The sequence below is a fragment of the Apium graveolens genome, chromosome 3 (assembly GCF_009905375.1).
Source record: "Apium graveolens cultivar Ventura chromosome 3, ASM990537v1, whole genome shotgun sequence".
Classification (NCBI taxonomy): domain Eukaryota; kingdom Viridiplantae; phylum Streptophyta; class Magnoliopsida; order Apiales; family Apiaceae; genus Apium; species Apium graveolens.
In genome coordinates this window covers 27,171,719-27,184,277 of record NC_133649.1, presented here as the reverse complement: position 1 = coordinate 27,184,277, position 12,559 = coordinate 27,171,719, and the positions used below count along the sequence as shown (strand labels likewise).

The window sequence follows — 12,559 nt, the reverse complement described above, 5'->3', positions numbered from 1 at the left end:
TTATCATTTGCCTCTTGGTTTGCCAATGAAAAGTTAAAACTAATTCTGTTGGGGAAGATCTTTCAGAACTAAAGCTTTCACTCTTTATTAGAGCCAGGTGCTCTTATTTTACGACGGGAGGGACGATTGCTTTCATTACTGACCAGAAAGACACCAAATTCTCCTTTAGGTGCTTCAACATCATCTCTTTCGGTTCTTCGGCCATCCAGAGGTGTATATTCCCATTCTGCCTGGATCGAGTATCAGAAGTCATATCGTTTCTACTTTTTCGAGAAAACCGGTCTTCGGGTAATGTCAAATGCACTGTGTTAACAAGTAGGGTTCATAGCTCTTGGTTGGATGATTGACACGAAGGGAGAATAAGCTATCGACCAGTGTCTTCTAGAAAGAGTCTAAATAACATCGCCAAAAAAAAGTCAATCAACGAAACCGGTAAGAAATAGAATTGACAAAATTCACCAGTGAAAAAATAAAAATATTGTAGGAAATATAAAGGAGAAAGAGCAATGAATCCCCTTTGATTTCTCTATTTATAGAGTAAGCGCGCAGTCAGTGTAGCATCTATTGTTCCCGTTCCTGTTGCTGGAGTTTTACAGGACGTTGACATTGGCCAATGAGGAGATTCGGCGGCAAAGAGCTGCTCGAAAAGGGTCATGGTTGGCCCAGTACATCCTCTTGTGCCTCGCCCCTCTCTCTAAAGGGTCTTGGTGCCGAAGAAGGTCAGTTGTTGAATCTCGTGCAAGTTAGGTTGTGGTTGTATTGGCTGCAAGCGGAACGTAGGCGCTTTAGGTGTGTATTGACCATGCTGCTTTAACTAGTCCCGCAAGTCAGGAAAACTCTGGCTTAGCCAATTCACTCCAAAACTATAGAAAGTTGGACATTCGATCACAAAATCCATTGACAGCTGCCCAATACGTGTTTATCAACCACCCGTGCATGCGGGGGCGCCGGTTATGAGAACAGTCAGAGCAGATTCTATATAAGAGTACCTTCTGTCCCATTTGGCTCAATATCAATAGCCGGAGATTAAATAGCGAGGGTTACGTATACGGTAAACATGAGCAAGAAAGGGGCTGCCATTAATTAGCTGCAAGGGATGAGAGAGGCCTTTTCTGGGTAAGGGATGAATGAGGCCTTACGAGGGCTCTTTCCCACTTAATTGATTAGATTCATTCCTTGAGCACACCAACTTCCTGAAAAAATGCCTACGGTTAAAAACCACCGACATATCAAGATCCAAATTCGAATTGGTTACTGGTCCTGGTCAGAGGCCACTGTGTTCCCGACGGTCAAACAAAGAGGCTTGCTAATCGAGCAGGTGTGCTGCCGAAGGCGAAGCACAATGGTTACGGCTAATACAGCTAATCTAGATAGCAGTTTCGGGTAGCAGGCAGTTTTTAAATCTTGGGGAACGGAAAGCGTTGCCACCACTTTCTAGCACTGAGGGCTCCTTCTGTAGAACTTAAGCAGTTACCCGCACACCTTCAATATGCCTTCCTGGGACCATAAAAGACTTACCCGGTAATAGTATCGTCAGCTTTCACTCACTTAATCTAAGACAGCGCTGATAGCTTGTAATTAACAGCCCCTTATGATACAGCAGCCTTTGAACTGTATTTAAGTAGTTATGGTTAAAGTTTGGAATCCTTGCAACTATGATAGAAAGCCGTTTGGTTGTTGCCAAACCCTTCGCCTTTTTTATCAAAGTAGGTCGCGAATGTTCTATTTTAGTCGGTCAGGGGAAACTACCGCTTCTACGACAGTTCCGCCTCCTCGTCTTGCTTCTGGCAAAGCTTCTACTTTGCTTGCTTCTCCCTGGCCATGTCTCACTACAAGGATAGTACAGGCGCCTTTCTTTTTAACTATAGTGTGCTTCTTTTTTTTTCAGGTTAAATTTTGATATTGATGAATAAAAAATGTGAATGCATATTTTAGTTTCTTAGATCCTATGTTAAAATATTTATAATCACATATTTTAATAAGAAAAATAAGCAAAAACACTAACTTTTTTAAAAAAAAATTGTGATTTTATTATCTTTTAAAACTTTTTGCAAAAATAGGGAATCAATTAAAATCAAGCAGACACGCAATTAGTTGAATTGTGTTTTTTATATTGCATTTGAGATTACATGAGGTTGCATAAATTCGTCTAAAGTTGCATCTAGTTGCATCAAGTTGCATAAAACCGTATATTCGCAAAAAAATTGAAAATAGTATTTTTGCAAATAAAAAAGTAATTTTGCAAATTTTTGTAAAAATATTTTTAGCCTAAGGTATTTTTCAAAAAAACTCTAGTAATATTTATGATTAAATTAAGTGATCGTGTATAATTTTAGTTTTTAATATTAAAATAATTAATTAACAAAAATATAATAAAGTGTCTTTTGATTCTTGATTCCAAATAACTTATCAACCAAACACCACTTAGGGTATCATTCTCATCCTATTTTTGAACCAAACTGGTGATATCCGGCTATCAAGATCCAAACTCATACCAGCTTATACCGATTTTTGATTCCAACCTGATACCACCTAGTTGGCCAAACGATCCCTTAGGGGTTGTTTGGTTCACAAGACAGTATGAATTTGGAATAAGAAATTGGGTTAAAATGGTATGTGGTTGAGCAATCATTCATCATATATGATATTATGTGTTTGGTTCGGTGTTGGAATGAATCTGTTTAATTTAAATATTTTTAATTCATTGATTTAATCAAACTTTTATATATTACATATGTCGAATTTAAGTTAATATACAACTTACAAACTAAAAAATTAAATAAATAAAAGTGATTAAAAATTTAAAATTTTCATTAATTTATAATTTTTTAAAACAAGTAAAATATTACTAATTAGTATTAAATAAAAATAAGCATTACTTATTTAAGATTAAACAACATGATATTTAAGATATGTGTTTTAAATTTGCATTTAACTTTATAAATAAAAATAAAATAATGAAATTTAATTTCATACCTCGTACATCTCAAACTCACCTTGAGGTATCAAATCTGGATTCCAAATATGTTTAAGAAATTGATATCAAAATTTAAAAACAGTCAACCAAGCAACAAGTATGGGTTTATCAAATCTGGATTCCAAATATGTTTAAGAAATTGATATCAAATTTTAAAAACAGTCAACCAAGCAACAAGTATGGGTTTGAAAGAACGAAACTCATACATAATACTAGAATAAGTTGAACCAAATGACCCTTAAGATGTTACATTTCAAAAAGAAATCATTCAATAATTTTTTAAGTTAAAAAGTTTGTACTTAAAATCTAAAGGTTCTCTATTAGATATGGAACGATATTCATGGTATGATTACATTAATAACTTCTTTTAAAGTCAAAGTTTTTAGTAAATTTAAAGGTTATCTCTTACTAGATAGTACAAGATATTCATTATATCTAATTAATTAGGATCTTGTCTTTTAAAAAATTTATTAGGGTCGAAGATGGTTAAATTTAAATCTCTCAACAAATAAATGTCTTGTACACTGCAGGACAAAAACATACAGTTCATCAGCGAGTAGCTCTCATTTTCTGGCCTTTGCATTCGCCTGATCAACATAAATTTTCTAGATATCTCGACCAAATAAATCTCGTATACATAAAATTCCTGAATTCAGACAACGTGCAAGAATGGTGACACCGGCTAAACAATCCCTGGATGGAGAAGGAAGCAGCGCTCTTCGATTTTCGACTAATGTTCAGGTGAATTCTTCAATGTAACTACTATTTTTTTGTAAAAATAAGAAGTCACTAGAATGTAGAAATGTTTCTGTGATGTATACCTACAGTAAAATATTTTGAAATGATTTAAATAGCGCCTAAACTAAAGGAATGTTGTGGCACAGGAGGAACTGGGACAAAACAACTCAGGAGGAGGGCAAGATGACTGGGATCAAGGTGTTGTGTCAGCGGCGGCTGCAGAGAAAGCTCTGGGAAAGAGGAAGCTCGAAGACATTATCGACGAGCAGATAACTGATGAGCAGCAGCAAGCGTAAGCTTTTTGTTTGTTTCCACAACAAATTATTGTTTTTTTCTTTGTTTTTAACTCAAATTACTTTGTTGGAGCGTACAGTGCACACATTGAGGCGAATCAAGGAGAGGAAATTGCAAGATCAGAGTTGCAGGATTCTCGTCAACAGGTAGCAAAACTAACCTCTTTTGTGTTCGTAATTTATTAATGTCTCTGTTAAGTAATCAATCGCTCTAAAACCTTAAGATTGTAGAGAAAAACCCGAATATGATCTTATACTCTTTAACACTCCAATTAATTATACGATACTTTTCGCTACGATCGATAATAACAAATAAAACCAATACCAATAACAAATATTTAAATAGAACAAATGGGGTGAAAGGACTCGAACATAAGACCCTCCCTAGACCGCGCTCTTATACCATGTTAAGTAAACTAAACAGATTCACATAATTGACTAACCGAAACAAGATTTAACTTGAGATCCTGTATATAATAAACATCAAAAAAAATACACCGTTGGAGTAACTACGGAACCAACACCTTGTAAGGCGTAGGAGTATCGTTGATTCCCTCTTAATTAGTTACATATTGTTTACATTCAATATGGTTCTTTTCCTTTGCTTGACTTTCTTCTTTTTGTTCGTGACATTTGTAATTTGAAAAAAAAAAGAGATGTATGCTACAGCCTGAAAAGCACGAGGCACAGATTGATAAGGCTCCAACAAGTTACAATATGGTAAGTCCTCTCTGATCTGCTAATCTTGAAAATGAAAGTACTAGTGGCACTAATTCAGGAGACAGTCATAACTTACTCAATGCAATGACGGCCAACAAATTTCAGGAAGCAATAGTTGAGCTTGTACGGTTGGCGACAGAAGAGCTGAGAGTGATGGCTGTGGTCACTGAACCGCTGTGGAGGCATTGCGGTGCTGATGATGGAAGCAGAATTCTTGATAAAGTGGCATATAGTAGAATGTTTCCAAATCTGGTTGGCCCCAGACAAGTAGGCTTCACATCTGAAGTTTCTCGTGAAACTGCCAGGATTGAATTGAGTCCCAAGAACCTCGTCAGTTATTTTATGGACGTGGTCAGTATTATTTAAATTCTTTTGTATTTGTTTTGCATTGTCAATCTAGAACTGATGAATTTGCTTTCTAACTTGTCATCTTTTTTGTTAACTAGAGTAACTGGTATGTGATGTTTTATGAAATTGTCCCAAAGGCTAGGACAGTTGATGTCCTGATGAATCCAGAAGGAGCAACAGACTATGATGGAACCCTACAAGTGGTAATTAGATTTTTTTATTTATAAATCTTCCCCTTAAGTCTAGTTAACAAAAACATTATATTCAGTACATGTTAATAGTTTTTGAAATATAATTAATCTATCATGTATGCTTGCATGCAAATCTAATTCAGATGGCTGCTACATATCAACTCTCTACACCACTTGTCCCAAACCGTGAGACCTATTTTGCTAGATATTGTAAGCGATATTCTGAGAATGACTGGATAGTGGTTGACGTTTCATTAGACGGTGTACACCCAGTCCCAGTAACCGGGTGCAAGAAAAGGCCATCAGGTTGCCTTATTCATGAATTACCTGATGGATTCTCACAGGTGAACTAAATGCATACAATGTTGATCATATATATTATATATTTCATTGTATGAGCTTGATTGATATTTCTTGGATTACCTAATTATGGTTTACTCATGTAATGTTTTTCAAGATTACATGGGTTGAGCATGTAGATGCGGACTGCAGGGCTATCAGAGCTATGTATCAACCTCTGCTAGATTCTAGTATAGGATTTGGAGCCAAACGATGGATCTCTACCCTAGAAAGAAGGTGTCGACAGATGGGAAATGACATCTCGCTAAAGGCCCCTCTTGGGGAATACAATCAACTAGGTACGTAAATGAAACTTGCATTAGTGGAATTTCACTTAAAAATTCCTGCTGCTCCATGATAAAATTGAATCTCCTATATGCATTTATGTTTTTCACACAGTGATGTCAAGTGATGAAAGAGCTCAGACAGTTCTATTGAAGCTTGCTGCAAAAATGGTGTTAAACTTCAACTCAGGAATTAGTGGTTTAACCGGGAACTGGAAAGAACTATCGGGACATTCTACTGACGACAATATTAGGGTCATGACAAGAATGAATATGAGAGATCATAGCCTACCTAGGGGTACTCTGATATCTGCTGCTTCATCAATTTGGCTTCCAGTGCCACCGAAGTCTGTGTTTGATTTTCTCCGCAATCACAACTCAGGAAGCGAGGTATCTTTACCTGAAATTAAATGCATTACCACTTTTAACTGCAATTAGAAAGAACTTTTCATTATTCGGTCTTCTTAAATTATCATCTATAGGTAAATTATGTTATCTTCATTAGGTTCAAGGCATTATATCAGTGCACATATAGAGACTTCAGACGAATTTATGATTGTAACTAGACTTCATTATCTAAACTGTCTATATAAGTACAACAACTTTCCTTACATTGTTATGCCAAATTGAAGCAAATTTACATGCATCTATATAGTTAGATTCCAAATTAGCTGTTATTCCATGTTGTACGCTGACAACTAATCATTAGACCTTAATATTCCACGTACAGCCGCTGATTCCATACCCCGGTAGGGAATGGGAGGTCCTCTCCGGTGAAACTGCTGTTGAACAAGTGTGTCACATTACCAAAGGCCATGAAGCTAGCTATTCTGTTTCAATACACAAGGTTCTGGTAAGTGCATATGTAGAAAGTTTTCATTTCATTATCAGTAGAAGTAAAAAGGAAATAATGATTTTCTTATTTATAACGATCACAAATTCGTTGTAGGCTGAGAACTCAAGCCAAGAGAACATACTATTACTGCAAGAGAGTTGCAGTGATCCAGTGGCTTCATACATTGTCTTTTCCCGCCTAAGAACTGAGGATATGCATCTGATACTGAATGGAATAAGTTCCCAATATCGACCCCTTCTTCCATCGGGATTTGCAGTGCATCCTGATGGACCTGCTACTGGAACAGAAGGATCCGGAGGATCGTTATTGACCGTTTCGTTTCAGCTATTGGTCGATGATTCTCCGACATTCGTACCGCCCGCTGAAATGCATTCCCAAGCAGCAGACCTCATCAACCTCACGACGGAGAGGATTAAAGTAGCAGTGGAGGAATTCTTATCTCAGGCAGCACTGCTTGCTTCCATGAATGAGGCCTAATAGAAATGAGGTTGCTATTTCATCATTTGTGTAATGATTAAACATGACAAGTTATTGACAAAGTGCCTTGCTGGATCAAACTAGGTGAAGTGCCACCTTCCTACTGGTCTCGTGATGGTTTAACCATGATTTCTCAGCTCATTGGAAAGCCTATTAAGTTTGATGAAATTACTGCACGTTTTGAATCTTTGAAATTTGCTCGAGTCCAATTTGAACTTGAATATTCTGCACCTAGACCTTCATGTGTATGGGTACCTATTATTATCAAAAAAGGTGTAGAGGAGAGACTTTGAGTAAGTATTGAATATTCCCAGTTGTCGCATTCTTGTAGTATATGCAAAGCTTTTGGCCACTCGTTGACAAGATGCAATGATAACCCTGACAGAGAAGTTCCGCAACCAAAAAGGCCAAGACACCAACTGCAAAATACAAATGAAAAGAAGGGTGATAAGGGAGACAAGGAGAGAGGTACTGATCAGGGAACAAGTCAAGAGACAGAAGCTATGGAGAAAGAGCAGTGTGAAAATTATCTTCTAAACAGAGAAATGATATCATTTGTGGTGGGTAAATTTATGGGTTGTGATGTCGTTATGGATGAGGATCAAATTGTTAAAGAGGCAACAAATGATGATCAAAAGGAAGATGCTGGTTTAGCAGACTCAAATATGGTTACTACTAATGTTTTGATGGGCTGTTTGACTGAGAAAATGATAGTAGAGAAAACATCTTTGGTGTATACTAATGTGGAGATTTACCCACCTGATACAGCAAGATAACAAGGTAACCCAGTCAACTGCTTTGGTTGTGATTCATGAGCCACTTTGCACTGAAAATGTGTTTGAGACTCGAAGCAGTTTAGAAGATGGTGAATTTGTACTTATTTCCGGTGTTATCTAACTAAAAAAATTCAAAACAATACACAATATAACAAATATGAGTAATAAAAATATAGTGTATATATAAATATAAATATATACTCAATCAATATTTTTTTTAAAAAAATTATTATTTAGTTGATAAAAGATAATTAATATTAAAATAAGAATCTGATATTGCAAGGGGTTGCGAAGTTATCAATTTAGATTAATTTATACATTGTAATATTGGATCACTACAAGAAAAATGCCATCAGACAACACCCATCAGAACACAACAGTTTTTTAAAAACCAGAAATAGCATATCGTATCAGACAACCCTTTTATGAGATAAGGTGTTGTTTAAATAAAAAGATTTCATCATTTCTACAATGCTTTAAAAACTATTGTCTAGGTAATCGACACAGACAAGCCTTTCTAAAGATATGTTGTGCAAATGAGGTAGTTTGTACAACAGTTTAATTTTGCATTGTCTGAAAGTAATGGAGACAACGTTGTGAAACACCGTTGTTGGAATGAGACAAGTGTTTTCTCAATGGATTACTTAAGCTGGAATCAAACAACGTACTTCCATTGTGTTGTCTAAATATCACTTGACATACAAGTGTTTTTATTCTGTTGTATGTCACGACATCACACAAGCGTTTTGCTCATAAAACCATTGTCACTTGTATTGGTGAGCTGGTATAATGAGAGACGTTCATTAAGAGGAGATGAGGTGGCACCATGTGATTGGTGAAAAAACATTCACTTGGATTGCTGAGTTGGTGTAATAAGAGCAGTTGATTGAAAGTATGTTTAATATCAGCCATTAGATTAAAAAACGCTGCTACGCTTAAACAACAGCTTTTGTTCAAATAAATGTTGTCAATGTTCATCTAAGACAACCTTTTTTCATAGAAAACCGTTGTTTGTAAGTCTGATTCTTGAAATTTCTGAAGTGTTGCTTGTGATGAGGTGGCACCATGTGATTGGGGAAAAAACATTCACTTGGATTGCTGAGTTGGTGTAATTAGAGCCGTTGATTAAAAGTAGATTTAATATCAGCCGTAAGATTTAAAAAAGTTGATCATCTAAGACAACGGTTTTTATCAAAAACCCTGTTGTCACAATTTATTTCAAACAAGACTTTTTCATAAAAAACCGTTGGGTGTTGCCTCGTACTAGATTTTTTTCATACCTGATGAAAAAGATAAATTTTTTTAATGATTTTTTAGAGGATCCAACCGTACGGATGTTAAGAAATACTCATTTTAGTCACATGAAAAAAGTACTAAAAAATTTGAAATTCATCTCGAATGTCAGGATTAGAAAAATCTGGTAAAAGTACCCCTCCCGACAACGAGACTCGTTCCCGATTTACATGATTAATTTTTTAAAATGATTTTTCGACGATCCAACCGTACAGATGTTAGGATATATAAATTTTAGTCATAAGAAAAAATTATTAAAAAATTTGAAATTCATTTTGCATGCCAGGATTAGAAAAATCTGGTAAAAGTACCCCTCCCGACAACGAGACTCGTTCCCGATTTACAGGATTAATTTTTTAAAATGATTTTTCGACGATCCAACCGTACGGATGTTAGGATATATCGATTTTAGTCATACGAAAAAATTATTAAAAAATTTGAAATTCATTTTGCATGCCAGAATTAGAAAAATCTGGTAAAAGTACCCCTCCCGACAACGAGACTCGTTCCCGATTTACAAGATTAATTTTTTAAAATGATTTTTCGACGATCCAACCGTAAGGATGTTGGGATATATCGATTTTAGTCATAAGAAAAAATTATTAAAAAATTTGAAATTCATTTTGCATGCCAGGATTAGAAAAATCTGGTAAAAGTACCCCTCCCGACAACGAGACTCGTTCCCGATTTACAGGATTAATTTTTTAAAATGATATTTCGACGATCCAATCGTACGGATGTTAGGATATATCGATTTTAGTCATATGAAAAAATTATTAAAAAATTTGAAATTCATTTTGCATGTCAGGATTAGAAAAATCTGGTAAAAGTACCCCTCCCGACAACGAGACTCGTTCCCGATTTACAGGATTAATTTTTTAAAATGATTTTTCGACGATCCAACCGTACGGATGTTAGGATATATCGATTTTAGTCATACGAAAAAATTATTAAAAAATTTGAAATTCATTTTGCATGCCAGGATTAGAAAAATCTGGTAAAAGTACCCCTCCCTACAACGAGACTCGTTCCCGATTTACAGGATTAATTTTTAAAATAATTTTTTCAACGATCCAACCGTACGGATGTTAAGATATATCAATTTTAGTCATATGAAAAAATTATTGAAAAATTTAAACTTCATCTTGCAAGTCAGGATTAGAAAAATCCGGTAAAAGTACCCCTCCCGACAACGAGACTCGTTCCAGATTTACAAGATTAATTTTTAAAATGATTTTTTCGACGATCCAACCGTACGGATGTTAAGATATATCAATTTTAGTCATATGAATAAATTATTAAAAAATTTAAACTTCATCTTGCATGTCAGGATTAGAAAAATCCGGTAAAAGTACCCCTCCCGACAACAAAACTCGTTCCCGATTTACAAGATTAATTTTTAAAATAATTTTTTCGACAATCCAACCGTACGGATGTTAAGATATATCAATTTTAGTCATATGAAAAAATTATTAAAAAATTTGAAGTCCATCTTGCAAGTCAGGATTAGAAAAATCCGGTAAAAGTACCCCTCCCGAAACTAGACTCGTTCCAGATTTACAAGATTAATTTTTAAAATGATTTTTTCGACGATCCAACCATGCTGATGTTCAGATATATCAATTTTAGTCATATGAAAAAATTATTAAAAAATTTGAACTTCATCTTGCATGTCAGGATTAGAAAAATCCGGTAAAAGTATCTCTCCCGACAACAAGACTCGTTCCCGATTTACAAGATTAATTTTTAAAATGATTTTTTCGACGATCCAACCGTACGGATGTTAAGATATATCAATTTTATTCATATGAAAAAATTATTAAAAAATTTGAAGTTCATCTTGCATGTGAGGATTAGAAAAATCAGGTAAAGTACCAACTATAAATTATTAAATATGAAGATATATTGATTTTAATCATACTAAAAAATTATTAAAAATTTCAAATTAATCTTTTATGTGAGGAAATACTACTCCCGAAGACGGGATTCTTTTTCTATCAATATGGTAATTTTTTTAAATGATATTTTCAAAGATCCAACTGTATTGAGATGTAATGATTGTAATCATACAAAAAAATATTCAAAAAAATTTAAATTTATCTTGTATGATTTTATAATGAAAATCGAATAGAAGTGCAACTATGAAAAATAAGTCTCTTTCTTGATTAAATAATTACTTTCTTAAAAAATGGTTTTAGGATCATTTTGCATAATATTAATATATATTAACGTTAGTTATATAGAAAAATAATTGAAATTTTTTCAAATTTGTTTCAAATAATTTTATATAAAAAATTATGTGAAATTATTTAAGATAAATATTATTCTATTAATATAAAGTAAAATAAAGATAAGTATTTAATTATAATATATAAATAAATAAATTAATTTATGATTTTTTCATTTTTACACAATTTTTGGTTTCCCCCCTTTAATTTTCATTTCCCCCTTCCTTCTAATTTTCATTTCCCCATTATCTCTCCCATTCCCCTTTCTTAGATCTGACTCCTCTTCTCCTCCTGATTCTTTCTCTCCGTACTCTTCCATCTCTCTCCCACGACTCATCTCTCTCCTCTCTCTGTCTGGTTTTTTAGTTTTTAAATCCTGACCATCTCCCTCGCCCAATCTTGTTTCTCTTTCACAAAATTGCATATGAATTCAGCTTCTCAATTAGAAAATTGAAGGTTGGAATTTCTAATCTCCTTGATTTTCAAGTTCAAAGCGACAATTTTGAGGAATATTTTTAGGAGTTCAAACCTTTCAAGCTCAGGGCATGACTGATTAGTACATGTTTATCATTTGCAAGGTTAGGTTATATGTTTGTTGTGCTTAATTTACTCCATGGGAACAGCTTCTATTTCCATCTTGCACATTAATAATTGAATAAAAATCAAAGAGAAAAGCATTCGAGGGAATGAATATGAGTAGTTGTTGTTCCACTTTCATAAAATCTCCGACAACCCCCCATCCTCGTTTTGTTACTTCATCTCTTTCCAACAAAATCACCATCTCAGTAGCTGAAGTTGAAAATAATTATGTTTTTCATGATTTAATTAAGGATAGAGAGAATGGAGATTTTGTTATAAAGATTACAGACAGTCTCTGGTTCAGGGATATTGTCAAACACATTGTCAATGTCTAAACTCAACAACGCTCTCACTCGTCACAACTATACGAGGAGGTCTGAAACTTGTTACCCTCTTTTTTCTTTTTTATTATTATTATTGTTGAGTTATAATTTCAAGATTATCTTGCAATTGCTGATTG

At 34.4% G+C, this 12,559-nt stretch overlaps 1 protein-coding gene across 1 annotated transcript; it reads left to right on the top strand.

Moving 5' to 3' along the window:
* Nucleotides 1-613: 613 nt before the first annotated feature.
* On the top strand, nt 614-7,223 carry LOC141714023 (homeobox-leucine zipper protein HDG2-like). Its single transcript, XM_074517571.1, has 12 exons — nt 614-789; nt 3,634-3,718; nt 3,862-4,007; nt 4,089-4,155; nt 4,663-4,728; nt 4,834-5,079; nt 5,175-5,279; nt 5,411-5,611; nt 5,725-5,905; nt 6,006-6,280; nt 6,621-6,743; nt 6,840-7,223. Exons 1-12 carry the CDS (start codon nt 614-616, stop codon nt 7,221-7,223), a joined length of 2,055 nt encoding a protein of 684 aa, XP_074373672.1.
* The last annotated feature ends 5,336 nt before the right edge of the window (nt 7,224-12,559 follow it).

Bases quoted from the DNA above. Each gene is read 5' to 3' on its own strand.
- LOC141714023 (XM_074517571.1), top strand. From the start codon at position 614: ATGAGGAGATTCGGCGGCAAAGAGCTGCTCGAAAAGGGTCATGGTTGG. The intron at 3,719-3,861 runs GTGAATTCTTCA...GTTGTGGCACAG, and splicing joins GATTTTCGACTAATGTTCAG to GAGGAACTGGGACAAAACAA. The intron at 6,744-6,839 runs GTAAGTGCATAT...AATTCGTTGTAG, and splicing joins TTTCAATACACAAGGTTCTG to GCTGAGAACTCAAGCCAAGA.